Consider the following 17819-nt stretch of genomic DNA (forward strand, 5'->3'; position numbering starts at 1 on the left):
TCCTGGATCAGGACTGGGCTCCTCCTCAGACCATGGTCCAGCTCGTGGTCCTGACCGACAAGACGTCTCTGCACAGCATCTTCAACTTTGGTGGGTTTCACCACTGCACGTGTCCGGACCTCCACCCACAGACCTCCACCCACAGACCTCCACCCACAGACCTCCACCCACACACCACCACCCACAGACCTCCACCCACAGACCACCACCCACACACCTCCACCCACAGACCTCCACCCACAGACCTCCACCCACAGACCACCACCCACAGACCACCACCCACAGACCTCCACCCACAGACCTCCACCCACACACCACCACCCACAGACCTCCACCCACAGACCACCACCCACACACCTCCACCCACAGACCTCCACCCACAGACCTCCACCCACAGACCACCACCCACAGACCACCACCCACAGACCTCCACCCACACACCACCACCCACAGACCTCCACCCACAGACCACCACCCACACACCACCACCCACAGACCACCACCCACAGACCTCCACCCACAGACCACCACCCACACACCTCCACCCACAGACCTCCACCCACAGACCTCCACCCACAGACCACCACCCACAGACCTCCACCCACAGACCTCCACCTACACACCACCACCCACAGACCTCCACCCACACACCACCACCCACAGACCACCACCCTCAGACCTCCACCCACAGACCTCCACCCACAGACCACCACCCACAGACCTCCACCCACACACCACCACCCACAGACCACCACCCTCAGACCTCCACCCACACACCTCCACCCACAGACCTCCACCCACAGACCACCACCCACAGACCTCCACCCACAGACCTCCACCCACACACCACCACCCACAGACCTCCACCCACAGACCTCCACCTACACACCACCACCCACAGACCTCCACCCACACACCACCACCCACAGACCACCACCCACAGACCTCCACCCACAGACCTCCACCCACAGACCACCACCCACAGACCTCCACCCACACACCACCACCCACAGACCACCACCCTCAGACCTCCACCCACAGACCTCCACCCACAGAACTCCACCCACAGACCACCACCCACAGACCACCACCCTCAGACCACCACCCACAGACCACCACCCACAGGGACAGACCTCCACCCACAGACCTCCACCCACAGACCACCACCCACAGACCTCCACCTACAGACCTCCACCCACAGACCTCCACCCACAGACCTCCACCCACAGACCACCACCCACAGACCACCACCCACAGGGACAGACCACCACCCACAGACCTCCACCCACAGACCACCACCCACAGACCTCCACCCACACACCACCACCCACAGACCTCCACCCACACACCACCACCCACAGACCTCCACACACAGACCTCCACCCACACACCACCACCCACAGACCTCCACCCTCAGACCTCCACCCACAGACCTCCACCCACAGACCACCACCCACAGACCACCACCCACAGACCTCCACCCACAGGGACAGACCACCACCCACAGACCACCACCCACAGGGACAGACCACCACCCACAGACCTCCACCCACAGACCACCACCCACAGACCTCCACCCACAGACCACCACCCACACACCACCACCCACAGACCTCCACCCACAGACCACCACCCACACACCACCACCCACAGACCTCCACCCACAGACCACCACCCACAGACCACCACCCACAGACCACCACCCACAGACCTCCACCCACAGACCTCCACCCACAGACCACCACCCACACACCACCACCCACAGACCTCCACCCACAGACCACCACCCACACACCACCACCCACAGACCTCCACCCACAGACCTCCACCCACACACCACCACCACCCACAGACCTCCACCCACAGACCTCCACCCACACACCACCACCACCCACAGACCTCCACCCACAGACCTCCACCCACAGACCACCACCCACAGACCTCCACCCACAGACCTCCACCCACAGACCACCACCCACAGACCTCCACCCACAGACCTCCACCCACACACCACCACCCACAGACCTCCACCTACAGACCTCCACCCACAGACCACCACCCACAGACCACCACCCACAGGGACAGACCACCACCCACAGACCTCCACCCACAGACCACCACCCACAGACCTCCACCCACACACCACCACCCACAGACCTCCACCCACAGACCTCCACCCACACACCACCACCCACAGACCTCCACACACAGACCTCCACCCACACACCACCACCCACAGACCTCCACCCTCAGACTTCCACCCACAGACCTCCACCCACAGACCACCACCCACAGACCACCACCCACAGACCTCCACCCACAGACCACCACCCACAGGGACAGACCACCACCCACAGACCTCCACCCACAGACCACCACCCACAGACCTCCACCCACAGACCTCCACCCACAGACCACCACCCACACACCACCACCCACAGACCTCCACCCACAGACCACCACCCACACACCACCACCCACAGACCCCCACCCACAGACCACCACCCACAGACCACCACCCACAGACCTCCACCCACAGACCTCCACCCACAGACCACCACCCACAGACCTCCACCCACAGACCTCCACCCACACACCACCACCCACAGACCTCCACCCACAGACCACCACCCACACACCACCACCCACAGACCTCCACCCACAGACCTCCACCCACACACCACCACCACCCACAGACCTCCACCCACAGACCTCCACCCACAGACCTCCACCCACAGACCACCACCCACAGACCTCCACCCACAGACCTCCACCCACAGACCACCACCCACAGACCTCCACCCACAGACCTCCACCCACACACCACCACCCACAGACCTCCACCCACAGACCTCCACCCACACACCACCACCCACAGACCTCCACACACAGACCTCCACCCACACACCACCACCCACAGACCTCCACCCACAGACCTCCACCCACAGACCACCACCCACAGACCACCACCCACAGACCACCACCCACAGGGACAGACCACCACCCACAGACCTCCACCCACAGACCACCACCCACAGACCTCCACCCACAGACCTCCACCCACAGACCACCACCCACACACCACCACCCACAGACCTCCACCCACAGACCACCACCCACACACCACCACCCACAGACCTCCACCCACACACCACCACCCACAGACCTCCACCCACAGACCTCCACCCGAAGACCACCACCCACAGACCTCCACCCACACACCACCACCCACAGACCTCCACCCACAGACCTCCACCACCAGACCTCCACCCACAGACCTCCACCCACAGACCTCCACCCACACACCACCACCCACAGACCTCCACCCACAGACCTCCACCCACACACCACCACCCACAGACCTCCACCCACACACCACCACCCACAGACCTCCACCCACAGACCTCCACCCGAAGACCACCACCCACAGACCTCCACCCACACACCACCACCCACAGACCTCCACCCACAGACCTCCACCACCAGACCTCCACCCACAGACCTCCACCCACAGACCTCCACCCACAGACCACCACCCACAGACCTCCACCCACAGACCTCCACCCACACACCACCACCCACAGACCTCCACCCACACACCACCACCCACAGACCTCCACCCACAGACCTCCACCCACAGACCACCACCCACAGACCTCCACCCACAGACCACCACCCACAGACCTCCACCCACAGACCTCCACCACCAGACCTCCACCCACAGACCACCACCCACAGACCTCCACCCACAGACCACCACCCACAGACCTCCACCCACAGACCTCCAGAGCATCAGACACAGACACAGACACAGAGCATCAGACACAGACACAGACACAGACACACACACAGACACAGACACAGACACAGTCGTGTGATGTTTCATCTGAACCTGAGGACGTTTCTGTGTTTGTGCTCAGAGACGTCGTGTTTCAGACTGAAGTCATGGTTATTTCACACACACACACACACACACACACACACACACACACACACACACACACACACACACACACACACACACACACCTCTGCCATGTTACTCAACCAGGACTTACTGTTGATGATGTTGTTGATTCTGCTGCTGACGCACGTTTGTGTCCCCAGGTCATCTGGAGGTGAAGTGGGTCCCTTTCTCCGTCACAGCAGCCTCTGATCAGAGCGCTGCAGGCGTCTCCACCTCCACCTCCAGCTCCACCTCCAGCTCCACCTCCAGCTCCACCTCCACCTCCACCTCCAGCTCCACCTCCACCTCCACCTCCACCTCCAGCTCCAGCTCCAGCTCCGCCTCAGGACCCCTCCCCCCGCCCAGGATCATGCTTGACTCACTTGTTCCAGTCCACTCTGCCTCTGCTCTGTCCAAGTCCACGTTGGACGGGATCAGTCCTCTGTCTTCTGATGCTCCTGTGACTGCGACCGCCGCAGCCCCGCCCACGCAGACCGCCGTGCAGCACCTGTCCTCGCTCCCCCGCCTGGAGAAGAACCAAATACAGATGTTGGTGCCAGTTTCTAACGCCGTGCACCCGGAGCCGCTCAGCTTTCGCCTCCCCCAGCAATCAGGTCCGCCTCTGGTCCTTCAAGTGGTCCAGCCGCCCGACCCCCGTCAGAGAAGGTCCTCCAGCGCCGCGCTGACCAACACTCAGATGTTGTATCCGGTGTCCTGCGTCAACCTCCCGTCTGTTTGGCCTCCATTTCCCACGACACTCAGTCAGACCTCAGCTGCGAACGCCAGGCCGCCCCAGCAGGAGAGCCTGACGGGGGGCGTCCTCCCGGGGCAGTCCACGCGCAGCGCTCCAGCACTTCCTGTGGCCACCAAGGGAAACCAGATCTCTGTGGGGCCGAGTCACACGGTGCTGCCGAGTCACACGGTGCTGCCGAGTCCCACGGTGCTGACGAGTCAAGCGGTGCTGACGAGTCACACGGTGCTGCCGAGTCACACGGAGCTGCCGAGTCACGCGATGCTGCCGAGTCCCACGGCGCTGCCGAGTCCCACGGTGCTGACGAGTCAAGCGGTGCTGACGAGTCACACGGTGCTGACGAGTCACACGGTGCTGCCGAGTCACACGGAGCTGCCGAGTCACGCGGCGCTGCCGAGTCCCACGGTGCTGCCGAGTCAAACGCAGCATTCCAAGCATCAACCTCTGAAGGACCGAAGCTCCGTAACCACCAGCATCCCTCCGTCCTCCGTCCAGCCCCTCCCCCCTGACGCCGCCGACCCCCATCCTGCCCCTCTGAAGCAGCTGCAGAGTCTCGTGGTGAGGGCCTTGGCGGACTCCCCCTGTGGCGGCACCTTACAGCAGGTCGCAGCGAGGCGGAAGGAACCCACAGAGAACGAACCCACCTCCACCATGTCTGAAGAACCCGCACCTGCAGGAGAACCGTCCGCATCCAGGGAACCGGACCCAGAAGCCAAGGAACCTGCAACTGGACCCTTGGATGAAGACCCTGACCCTGAAACTGGACCCTTGGATGAAGACCCTGCACCTGCACCTGAAACTGGACCCTTGGATGAAGACCCTGCTCCTGAAACTGGACCCTTGGATGAAGCCCCTGCACCTGCACCTGAAACTGGACCCTTGGATGAAGACCCTGACCCTGAAACTGGACCCTTGGATGAAGACCCTGACCCTGCACCTGAAACTGGACCCTTGGATGAAGACCCTGACCCTGAACTGTTGGACGGAGTAGCTGAAGACCGGAGCTCTGTGATGGGACAGGCAGGCAGCAGTCCGGGCCGGCTGCAGCCCACGGTGTCTCTGGTCAGACTGCCTGTGTCCCCGCCTCGGCGTGGACGCTCCCTCCTGTGTTTCCGTCCGGCCCCCGGTGACGCTGCAGACGAGCTGGACCTGGAAGAGATGAGCGAGGACACTCAGGTACAGCGGGAGAAGTCCCTGCAGTCACAGACGTCAGAGTTTCACACTAAAGTCGTGTTTCAGACTAAAGTCGTGTTTCAGACTAAAGTCGTGTTTCAGACTAAAGTCGCAGTGTTTCACACTAAAGTCGTGTTTCAGACTAAAGTCGTGTTTCAGACTAAAGTCGTAGAGTTTCAGACTAAAGTCGTGTTTCAGACTAAAGTCGTAGTGTTTCAGACTAAAGTCGTAGTGTTTCAGACTAAAGTCGTAGTGTTTCAGACTAAAGTCGTAGTGTTTCAGACTAAAGTCGTAGCGTTTCAGACTAAAGTCGTAGTGTTTCAGACTAAAGTCGTAGTGTTTCAGACTAAAGTCGTAGTGTTTCAGACTAAAGTCGTAGTGTTTCAGACTAAAGTCGTAGCGTTTCAGACTAAAGTCGTAGTGTTTCAGACTAAAGTCGTAGTGTTTCAGACTAAAGTCGTAGCGTTTCAGACTAAAGTCGTAGTGTTTCAGACTAAAGTCGTAGCGTTTCAGACTAAAGTCGTAGCGTTTCAGACTAAAGTCGTAGCGTTTCAGACTAAAGTCGTAGCGTTTCAGACTAAAGTCGTAGTGTTTCAGACTAAAGTCGTAGTGTTTCAGACTAAAGTCGTAGTGTTTCAGACTAAAGTCGTGTTTCAGACTAAAGTCGTAGTGTTTCAGACTAAAGTCGTAATGTTTCAGACTAAAGTCGTAGTGTTTCAGACTAAAGTCGTAGCGTTTCAGACTAAAGTCGTAGTGTTTCAGACTAAAGTCGTGTTTCAGACTAAAGTCGTGTTTCAGACTAAAGTCGTAGCGTTTCAGACTAAAGTCGTAGCGTTTCAGACTAAAGTCGTAGCGTTTCAGACTAAAGTCGTAGTGTTTCAGACTAAAGTCGTAGTGTTTCAGACTAAAGTCGTAGTGTTTCACACTAAAGTCGTAGCGTTTCAGACTAAAGTCGTAATGTTTCAGACTAAAGTCGTAGCGTTTCAGACTAAAGTCGTAGTGTTTCAGACTAAAGTCGTAGTGTTTCAGACTAAAGTCGTAGTGTTTCAGACTAAAGTCGTAGCGTTTCAGACTAAAGTCGTAGTGTTTCAGACTAAAGTCGTAGTGTTTCAGACTAAAGTCGTAGTGTTTCAGACTAAAGTCGTAGCGTTTCAGACTAAAGTCGTCGTGTTTCAGACTAAAGTCGTGTTTCAGACTAAAGTCGTGTTTCAGACTAAAGTCGTAGCGTTTCAGACTAAAGTCGTAGCGTTTCAGACTAAAGTCGTGTTTCAGACTAAAGTCGTGTTTCAGACTAAAGTCGTAGCGTTTCAGACTAAAGTCGTAGAGTTTCAGACTAAAGTCGTAGTGTTTCAGACTAAAGTCGTCGTGTTTCAGACTAAAGTCGTGTTTCAGACTAAAGTCGTAGAGTTTCAGACTAAAGTCGTAGAGTTTCAGACTAAAGTCGTGTTTCAGACTAAAGTCGTAGCGTTTCAGACTAAAGTCGTAGTGTTTCAGACTAAAGTCGTAGCGTTTCAGACTAAAGTCGTAGCGTTTCAGACTAAAGTCGTAGCGTTTCAGACTAAAGTCGTAGCGTTTCAGACTAAAGTCGTAGCGTTTCAGACTAAAGTCGTAGTGTTTCAGACTAAAGTCGTAGCGTTTCAGACTAAAGTCGTAGCGTTTCAGACTAAAGTCGTAGTGTTTCAGACTAAAGTCGTAGTGTTTCAGACTAAAGTCGTAGCGTTTCAGACTAAAGTCGTAGTGTTTCAGACTAAAGTCGTAGCGTTTCAGACTAAAGTCGTAGCGTTTCAGACTAAAGTCGTAGTGTTTCAGACTAAAGTCGTAGTGTTTCAGACTAAAGTCGTAGCGTTTCAGACTAAAGTCGTAGTGTTTCAGACTAAAGTCGTGTTTCAGACTAAAGTCGTAGTGTTTCAGACTAAAGTCGTAGTGTTTCAGACTAAAGTCGTAGTGTTTCAGACTAAAGTCGTAGTGTTTCAGACTAAAGTCGTAGTGTTTCAGACTAAAGTCGTAGCGTTTCAGACTAAAGTCGTAGTGTTTCAGACTAAAGTCGTAGTGTTTCAGACTAAAGTCGTAGTGTTTCAGACTAAAGTCGTAGTGTTTCAGACTAAAGTCGTAGTGTTTCAGACTAAAGTCGTAGCGTTTCAGACTAAAGTCGTAGCGTTTCAGACTAAAGTCGTAGTGTTTCAGACTAAAGTCGTAGAGTTTCAGACTAAAGTCGTAGCGTTTCAGACTAAAGTCGTAGTGTTTCAGACTAAAGTCGTAGAGTTTCAGACTAAAGTCGTAGCGTTTCAGACTAAAGTCGTAGTGTTTCAGACTAAAGTCGTAGCGTTTCAGACTAAAGTCGTAGTGTTTCAGACTAAAGTCGTAGAGTTTCAGACTAAAGTCGTAGCGTTTCAGACTAAAGTCGTAGTGTTTCAGACTAAAGTCGTAGAGTTTCAGACTAAAGTCGTAGCGTTTCAGACTAAAGTCGTAGTGTTTCAGACTAAAGTCGTAGAGTTTCAGTCTAAAGTCGTAGTGTTTCAGACTAAAGTCGTAGCGTTTCAGACTAAAGTCGTAGCGTTTCAGACTAAAGTCGTAGTGTTTCAGACTAAAGTCGTAGTGTTTCAGACTAAAGTCGTAGCGTTTCAGACTAAAGTCGTAGTGTTTCAGACTAAAGTCGTAGTGTTTCAGACTAAAGTCGTAGCGTTTCAGACTAAAGTCGTAGTGTTTCAGACTAAAGTCGTAGTGTTTCAGACTAAAGTCGTAGTGTTTCAGACTAAAGTCGTAGCGTTTCAGACTAAAGTCGTAGCGTTTCAGACTAAAGTCGTCGTGTTTCAGACTAAAGTCGTGTTTCAGACTAAAGTCGTGTTTCAGACTAAAGTCGTAGCGTTTCAGACTAAAGTCGTGTTTCAGACTAAAGTCGTGTTTCAGACTAAAGTCGTGTTTCAGACTAAAGTCGTCGTGTTTCAGACTAAAGTCGTGTTTCAGACTAAAGTCGTGTTTCAGACTAAAGTCGTAGAGTTTCAGACTAAAGTCGTAGTGTTTCAGACTAAAGTCGTAGTGTTTCAGACTAAAGTCGTAGTGTTTCAGACTAAAGTCGTAGTGTTTCAGACTAAAGTCGTAGTGTTTCAGACTAAAGTCGTAGTGTTTCAGACTAAAGTCGTAGAGTTTCAGACTAAAGTCGTAGTGTTTCAGACTAAAGTCGTAGTGTTTCAGACTAAAGTCGTAGTGTTTCAGACTAAAGTCGTAGAGTTTCAGACTAAAGTCGTGTTTCAGACTAAAGTCGTAGTGTTTCAGACTAAAGTCGTAGTGTTTCAGACTAAAGTCGTAGCGTTTCAGACTAAAGTCGTAGCGTTTCAGACTAAAGTCGTAGTGTTTCAGACTAAAGTCGTAGTGTTTCAGACTAAAGTCGTGTTTCAGACTAAAGTCGTAGCGTTTCAGACTAAAGTCGTAGTGTTTCAGACTAAAGTCGTGTTTCAGACTAAAGTCGTAGCGTTTCAGACTAAAGTCGTAGCGTTTCAGACTAAAGTCGTCGTGTTTCAGACTAAAGTCGTAGTGTTTCAGACTAAAGTCGTAGTGTTTCAGACTAAAGTCGTAGTGTTTCAGACTAAAGTCGTAGTGTTTCAGACTAAAGTCGTAATGTTTCAGACTAAAGTCGTGTTTCAGACTAAAGTCGTAGCGTTTCAGACTAAAGTCGTAGCGTTTCAGACTAAAGTCGTAGCGTTTCAGACTAAAGTCGTAGCGTTTCAGACTAAAGTCGTAGCGTTTCAGACTAAAGTCGTAGTGTTTCAGACTAAAGTCGTAGTGTTTCAGACTAAAGTCGTAGTGTTTCAGACTAAAGTCGTAGTGTTTCAGACTAAAGTCGTAGTGTTTCAGACTAAAGTCGTAGCGTTTCAGACTAAAGTCGTAGTGTTTCAGACTAAAGTCGTAGCGTTTCAGACTAAAGTCGTGTTTCACACTAAAGTCGTAGTGTTTCACACTAAAGTCGTAGCGTTTCAGACTAAAGTCGTGTTTCAGACTAAAGTCGTAGTGTTTGTGTGCTTCCTCTCTGCTGTGTCGCAGTCCCACGGTGATGACCTCACAGATGACATCATCGAGCTGTCGTCACCTGAGTCTCCTGGGACGCTGCTGATCCTCAACTGCTCCGTGTGCCGACACGCCGACGCTTCCATCATCTGTGAGGCCTGCGGACGAGGCTTCCACCGGGACTGCCACGAGCCCGCGGTCGGGCCGCACGTCTGGTAGGTTTGGGAGTGACGGCGTTTAAACACAACGGGGCTTTTCTCAGTAACCAGTGATCCGCTCAGGTTTGTCTCAGGTCTGAGACGAGCTTCCTTTGAGGAGGGTTGGTACGTTCAGACGGACGCCCCGATCCTCGCTGGTCGCTACGAAAGAAGAACAAACTACCTTCATCTGCTAAGGTTGACTGGTTTGTTGTTGTGCTAGCAGGAGTTAGCAAAGCTTCATGGTGTTTTGTGCTAATGAAGCGATGTTTGTTACGTTACTTTGCTGTTACATGTCTGTAGCAGGAGCGCGTGCTAACAGCGATGCTAGCAGGAGCGCGTGCTAACAGCGATGCTAGCAGGAGCGCGTGCTAACAGCGCTAGCTTTTTATTGACGGCTGACGTGTCAGTGGAGGCGCTCCCCGCTCACGCTAGCTTGACCCCTGTCCGTGTTCCTGTTCGAAGAGAACCCACGGTCGGTGACGTGCCCGGCCCAGCAGCGTGCCATGGAAGCTGCCGGTGCCCCTCCAGGGAGGAGCAGGTCTGTAGAGAGGATCTGTCCTCTGAGGCGGATCTGCTGCGACAGAGCTCAGAGGAAGTCTCTCCTCCTGTCCCTCCATCCTGGAGCAGAGAGACGGGTCCAGGGGATCCATCATCCCTGCAGCCCTGGCCCCCCTGCAGCTGGACCTCCAGCAGGTGCAGCCCTGGCCCCCCTGCAGCTGGATCTCCAGCAGGTGCAGCCCTGGCCCCCCTGCAGCTGGATCTCCAGCAGGTGCAGCCCTGGCCCCCCTGCAGCTGGACCTCCAGCAGGTGCAGCCCTGGCCCCCCTGCAGCTGGACCACCAGCAGGTGCAGCCCTGGCCCCCCTGCAGCTGGACCTCCAGCAGGTGCACTCTGGCCCCCCTGCAGCTGGACCTCCAGCAGGTGCAGCCCTGGCCCCCCTGCAGCTGGACCTCCAGCAGGTGCAGCCCTGGCCCCCCTGCAGCTGGACCTCCAGCAGGTGCACTCTGGCCCCGGCCCCCTTCTCCGTCCCCCCCTCTGAGGAGTACCTGAGGGAGCCGCACGCTGGAGAGACCCTCAGGCTCTGCCCCCCCCCCACAGCAGAGGGCCGGACTCTGGCTGAGATGCAGGATGCAGCAAATTTGGCCTCGCCCACAAAGCGACGGTTGAGCCGAGTCGCTGCCTCACAGAGCGTCAGAGGGTCAGAGGGTCAGGGGGTCAGAGGGTCACGGATGACCTTCGTTATAAGGCCCATGATTCACTCGCTCATCTTGTGCTCGCCTCGGCGTCCCTGCATCAGCCTCAGGGACGCCTCACTGCAGGCTTTGGCCTCACTGTCGAGGGGACGGGGCGTTTGATGCCCACTCTGGTTCAGACCCCCCCCCCCCGCCCCCAGGTCTGGCTGCTGCAGGAGGACCCTTCATGAGGTCCTGGTGGACCCCGGGGAGATGTTGGGCTCAGCTGCTCTACAGGTGAACTGTCCAGGCCGATGGCACCAGGCCACAGTCCTCTGGTCTTCACAGGGGGACGCCAAGAGGCCCCCGGCAGGGCTGGGGACTCGGCCCCCGGCAGGGCTGGGGACTCTGCACCTGCCCCCAGGGGCAACTATGGGCCTCAGGTCTCTACGGGGTCTGTCCTCAGCCATCAGGAGCCTGCGTGCCTCAGACCCCGGGTCAGAACAGCAGCAGCTCGATGCCGGGCAGGGCAGACCCTGGATCCCGGGGTGAGTTCCACACGTGGTCCAGGGTCACAGACTCCAGTTCTGACGCCGGCCCCGGGCCTTTTGCCGGGTCAAGAGGACCGGCATCCACGACCCGGCAAAAACACCCGGCCCTGGTTCTGGAGTGTGCACTCCTGACCAAAGGGGAATCGAGCCTGTGGACCCCCTGCTTCAGCCCGGGGGTTGGATTCAACTTACTTCCTGGTCACAAGGAAATGCAGCTTCTGCCGGTCCTGGATCTGAGGGACTCAACAAGTCTCTAAAAGTCTCACAGCAGACGTCCTTCAGACTGCTGCTGCAGGACACGGGTCCACCTCAGTCCACCTCCTCCTCCCCTCCTCCTCCTCCTCTTCCTCCTCCCCTCCTCCTCCTCCTCTTCCTCCTCCTCCTCCTCCTCCTCCTCCTCTTCCTCCTCCTCCTCCTCCTCTTCCTCCTCCTCTTCCTCCTCCTCCTCTTCCTCCTCCTCCTCTTCCTCCTCCTCTCCTCCTCCTCCTCCTCCTCCTCTTCCTCCTCCTCCTCCTCCTCTTCTTCCTCCTCCTCCTCTCTGGTGTCTCAGGTCTGACTCTCGTGTGTCGGTTTTAACGCCCTCATCCTCGTCTTGCAGGTCGCGGTGGATCTGCTCGCGCTGCCAGGACCCGTCGGACAGAACGCCGCAGGAGAGCGCTGAGGGCGTACGGCCCCCACGGAGAAGAGACACACGCCCGTCCGCCGCCAACATGGCCGACGGGCGCCCGGACAGGTCAAAGGTCGCGCCGGAGGAACAGGAAGTGACCTCCTACGAGTCCAAACTGAAGGAGACGAGGAAAAGGCTGCGGGCGGCTCTGCAGGAGACGGTCCGCTACCGGAGGAGCAAGACTCTCAAGATGGACGCCTGAAGTGCCCCAGAGCATCATGGGAGCTGGAGTCCAGACTGTTGCCACGCCGGTCCGGCTGCAGGCGCCGCCCTTAGAGCGGCGTCCGTCCTCAGAGCGGCGTCCGTCCTCAGAGCGGCGTCCTCATGGCGGCGCCCTCATGGCGGCGTCCTCATGGTGGCATTCTCATGGCGGCGTCCTCATGGCCTCATGGCGGTGTCCTCATGGCGTCCTCATGGCGGCGCCCTCATGGCGTCCTCATGGTGGCATTCTCATGGCGGCGTCCTCATGGCCTCATGGCGGCGCCCTCATGGCGTCCTCATGGCGGCGTCCTCATGGTGGCATTCTCATGGCGGCGTCCTCATGGCCTCATGGCGGTGTCCTCATGGCGTCCTCATGGCGGCGCCCTCATGGCGGCGTCCTCATGGTGGCATTCTCATGGCGGCGTCCTCATGGCCTCATGGCGGCGCCCTCATGGCGTCCTCATGGCGGCGCCCTCATGGCGTCCTCATGGTGGCGCCCTCATGGCGGCCTCATGGTGGCATTCTCATGGCGGCATCCTCATGGCCTCATGGCGTCCTCATGGCGGCGTCCTCATGGCGGCGTCCTCATGGCCTCATGGCGGTGTCCTCATGGCGTCCTCATGGCGGCGCCCTCATGGCGGCGTCCTCATGGTGGCATTCTCATGGCGGCGTCCTCATGGCCTCATGGCGGCGCCCTCATGGCGTCCTCATGGCGGCGCCCTCATGGCGTCCTCATGGTGGCGCCCTCATGGCGGCCTCATGGTGGCATTCTCATGGCGGCGTCCTCATGGCCTCATGGCGTCCTCATGGTGGCGTCCTCATGGCGGCGCCCTCATGGCGTCCTCATGGCGGCCTCATGGCGGCGTCCTCATGGCGTCCTCATGGCGGCCTCATGGCGGCGTCCTCATGGCGGCGTCCTCATGGTGGCTTCCTCATGGCGGCGCCCTCATGGTGGCGTCCTCATGGCGGCGCCCTCATGGTGGCGTCCTCATGGTGGCTTCCTCATGGCGGCGCCCTCATGGTGGCGTCCTCATGGTGGCGTCCTCATGGTGGCGTCCTCATGGCGGCGTCCTCATGGCGGCCTCATGGTGGCGCCCTCATGGTGGCGTCCTCATGGTGGCGTCCTCATGGCGGCCTCATGGTGGCGTCCTCATGGTGGCGTCCTCATGGTGGCGCCCTCATGGTGGCGTCCTCATGGCGGCGTCCTCATGGCGGCGCCCTCATGGCGTCCTCATGGCGGCGTCCTCATGGCGGCGTCCTCATGGCGGCGTCCTCATGGCGGCGTCCTCATGGCGTCCTCATGGCGTCCTCATGGCGGCCTCATGGCGGCGTCCTCATGGCGGCGTCCTCATGGTGGCGTCCTCATGGCGGCGCCCTCATGGCGGCGCCCTCATGGCGTCTTCAGCCCGTTTCCACGAAACTGCGAAGTTCAAATCTGTTGATTCTTAAATAATTTTTTTTTATACTAAAATAAAAAAAACATGTTTTTTTACAACAGAGCAACTTTATTTAAACAGGTCAGAGGACAGAGCAACTTTATTTAAACAGGTCAGAGGACAGAGCAACTTTATTTAAACAGGTCAGAGGACAGAGCAACTTTATTTAAACAGCTCAGAGGACAGAGCAACTTTATTTAAACAGGTCAGAGGACAGAGCAACTTTATTTAAACAGGTCAGAGGACAGAGCAACTTTATTTAAACAGCTCAGAGGACAGAGCAACTTTATTTAAACAGCTCAGAGGACAGAGCAACTTTATTTAAACAGCTCAGAGGACAGAGCAACTTTATTTAAACAGGTCAGAGGACAGAGCAACTTTATTTAAACAGGTCAGAGGACAGAGCAACTTTATTTAAACAGCTCAGAGGACAGAGCAACTTTATTTAAACAGGTCAGAGGACAGAGCAACTTTATTTAAACAGGTCAGAGGACAGAGCAACTTTATTTAAACAGCTCAGAGGACAGAGCAACTTTATTTAAACAGGTCAGAGGACAGAGCAACTTTATTTAAACAGCTCAGAGGACAGAGCAACTTTATTTAAACAGGTCAGAGGACAGAGCAACTTTATTTAAACAGCTCAGAGGACAGAGCAACTTTATTTAAACAGGTCAGAGGACAGAGCAACTTTATTTAAACAGGTCAGAGGACAGAGCAACTTTATTTAAACAGCTCAGAGGACAGAGCAACTTTATTTAAACAGCTCAGAGGACAGAGCAACTTTATTTAAACAGGTCAGAGCAACTTTATTTAAACAGGTCAGAGGACAGAGCAACTTTATTTAAACAGGTCAGAGGACGGAACAACTTTATTTAAACAGGTCAGAGGACAGAGCAACTTTATTTAAACAGGTCAGAGGACAGAGCAACTTTATTTAAACAGGTCAGAGGACAGAGCAACTTTATTTAAACAGGTCAGAGGACAGAGCAACTTTATTTAAACAGCTCAGAGGACAGAGCAACTTTATTTAAACAGGTCAGAGGACAGAGCAACTTTATTTAAACAGCTCAGAGGACAGAGCAACTTTATTTAAACAGGTCAGAGGACAGAGCAACTTTATTTAAACAGGTCAGAGGACAGAGCAACCTTATTTAAACAGGTCAGAGGACAGAGCAACTTTATTTAAACAGCTCAGAGGACAGAGCAACTTTATTTAAACAGGTCAGAGGACAGAGCAACTTTATTTAAACAGCTCAGAGGACAGAGCAACTTTATTTAAACAGGTCAGAGGACAGAGCAACTTTATTTAAACAGGTCAGAGGACAGAGCAACTTTATTTAAACAGGTCAGAGGACAGAGCAACTTTATTTAAACAGGTCAGAGGACAGAGCAACTTTATTTAAACAGCTCAGAGGACAGAGCAACTTTATTTAAACAGCTCAGAGGACAGAGCAACTTTATTTAAACAGGTCAGAGGACAGAGCAACTTTATTTAAACAGGTCAGAGGACAGAGCAACTTTATTTAAACAGGTCAGAGGACAGAGCAACTTTATTTAAACAGGTCAGAGCAACTTTATTTAAACAGCTCAGAGGACAGAGCAACTTTATTTAAACAGGTCAGAGGACAGAGCAACTTTATTTAAACAGCTCAGAGCAACTTTATTTAAACAGCTCAGAGGACAGAGCAACTTTATTTAAACAGCTCAGGGGACAGAGCAACTTTATTTAAACAGCTCAGAGGACAGAGCAACTTTATTTAAACAGGTCAGAGGACAGAGCAACTATATTTAAACAGGTCAGAGCAACTTTATTTAAACAGCTCAGAGGACAGAGCAACTTTATTTAAACAGCTCAGGGGACAGAGCAACTTTATTTAAACAGCTCAGAGGACAGAGCAACTTTATTTAAACAGGTCAGAGGACAGAGCAACTTTATTTAAACAGCTCAGAGGACAGAGCAACTTTATTTAAACAGGTCAGAGGACAGAGCAACTATATTTAAACAGGTCAGAGGACAGAGCAACTTTATTTAAACAGGTCAGAGGACAGAGCAACTTTATTTAAACAGGTCAGAGCAACTTTATTTAAACAGCTCAGAGGACAGAGCAACTTTATTTAAACAGCTCAGAGGACAGAGCAACTTTATTTAAACAGCTCAGAGGACAGAGCAACTTTATTTAAACAGGTCAGAGGACAGAGCAACTATATTTAAACAGGTCAGAGGACAGAGCAACTTTATTTAAATAGGTCAGAGGACAGAGCAACTTTATTTAAACAGGTCAGAGGACAGAGCAACTTTATTTAAACAGCTCAGAGGACAGAGCAACTTTATTTAAACAGCTCAGAGGACAGAGCAACTTTATTTAAACAGCTCAGAGGACAGAGCAACTTTATTTAAACAGCTCAGAGGACAGAGCAACTTTATTTAAACAGCTCAGAGGACAGAGCAACTTTATTTAAACAGCTCAGAGGACAGAGCAACTTTATTTAAACAGGTCAGAGGACAGAGCAACTTTATTTAAACAGCTCAGAGGACAGAGCAACTTTATTTAAACAGCTCAGAGGACAGAGCAACTTTATTTAAACAGCTCAGAGGACAGAGCAACTTTATTTAAACAGCTCAGAGGACAGAGCAACTTTATTTAAACAGCTCAGAGGACAGAGCAACTTTATTTAAACAGCTCAGAGGACAGAGCAACTTTATTTAAACAGCTCAGAGGACAGAGCAACTTTATTTAAACAGCTCAGAGGACAGAGCAACTTTATTTAAACAGCTCAGAGGACAGAGCAACTTTATTTAAACAGCTCAGAGGACAGAGCAACTTTATTTAAACAGCTCAGAGGACAGAGCAACTTTATTTAAACAGCTCAGAGGACAGAGCAACTTTATTTAAACAGCTCAGAGGACAGAGCAACTTTATTTAAACAGCTCAGAGGACAGAGCAACTTTATTTAAACAGCTCAGAGGACAGAGCAACTTTATTTAAACAGCTCAGAGGACAGAGCAACTTTATTTAAACAGGTCAGAGGACAGAGCAACTTTATTTAAACAGGTCAGAGGACAGAGCAACTTTATTTAAACAGCTCAGAGGACAGAGCAACTTTATTTAAACAGCTCAGAGGACAGAGCAACTTTATTTAAACAGCTCAGAGGACAGAGCAACTTTATTTAAACAGGTCAGAGGACAGAGCAACTTTATTTAAACAGGTCAGAGGACAGAGCAACTTTATTTAAACAGCTCAGAGGACAGAGCAACTTTATTTAAACAGGTCAGAGGACAGAGCAACTTTATTTAAACAGGTCAGAGGACAGAGCAACTTTATTTAAACAGCTCAGAGGACAGAGCAACTTTATTTAAACAGGTCAGAGGACAGAGCAACTTTATTTAAACAGCTCAGAGGACAGAGCAACTTTATTTAAACAGGTCAGAGGACAGAGCAACTTTATTTAAACAGCTCAGAGGACAGAGCAACTTTATTTAAACAGGTCAGAGGACAGAGCAACTTTATTTAAACAGGTCAGAGGACAGAGCAACTTTATTTAAACAGCTCAGAGGACAGAGCAACTTTATTTAAACAGCTCAGAGGACAGAGCAACTTTATTTAAACAGGTCAGAGGACAGAGCAACTTTATTTAAACAGGTCAGAGGACGGAACAACTTTATTTAAACAGGTCAGAGGACAGAGCAACTTTATTTAAACAGGTCAGAGGACAGAGCAAC

General features: G+C 53.0%; 1 protein-coding gene across 2 annotated transcripts in view; it reads left to right on the forward strand.

Moving 5' to 3' along the window:
* Positions 1–12921, forward strand: part of LOC310966352 (uncharacterized protein) — a 21022-nt gene extending 8101 nt beyond the window's left edge. For both annotated transcript variants that reach the window (XM_083940931.1, XM_083940932.1), the window contains exons 8-11: positions 1–90; positions 4107–5872; positions 9908–10086; positions 12392–12921. The exon at positions 1–90 is cut by the window's left edge and continues 19 nt beyond it. In XM_083940931.1, the coding sequence (XP_083797057.1) occupies positions 1–90; positions 4107–5872; positions 9908–10086; positions 12392–12662 (2306 nt within the window). In that variant the 3' untranslated portion in view covers positions 12663–12921. The remainder of the gene's footprint in view (positions 91–4106; positions 5873–9907; positions 10087–12391) is intronic.
* Positions 12922–17819: the final 4898 nt, after the last annotated feature.

Source organism: Echiichthys vipera (genome assembly GCF_963691815.1).
Source record: "Echiichthys vipera genome assembly, contig: SCAFFOLD_46, whole genome shotgun sequence".
Lineage (NCBI taxonomy): Eukaryota > Metazoa > Chordata > Actinopteri > Perciformes > Trachinidae > Echiichthys > Echiichthys vipera.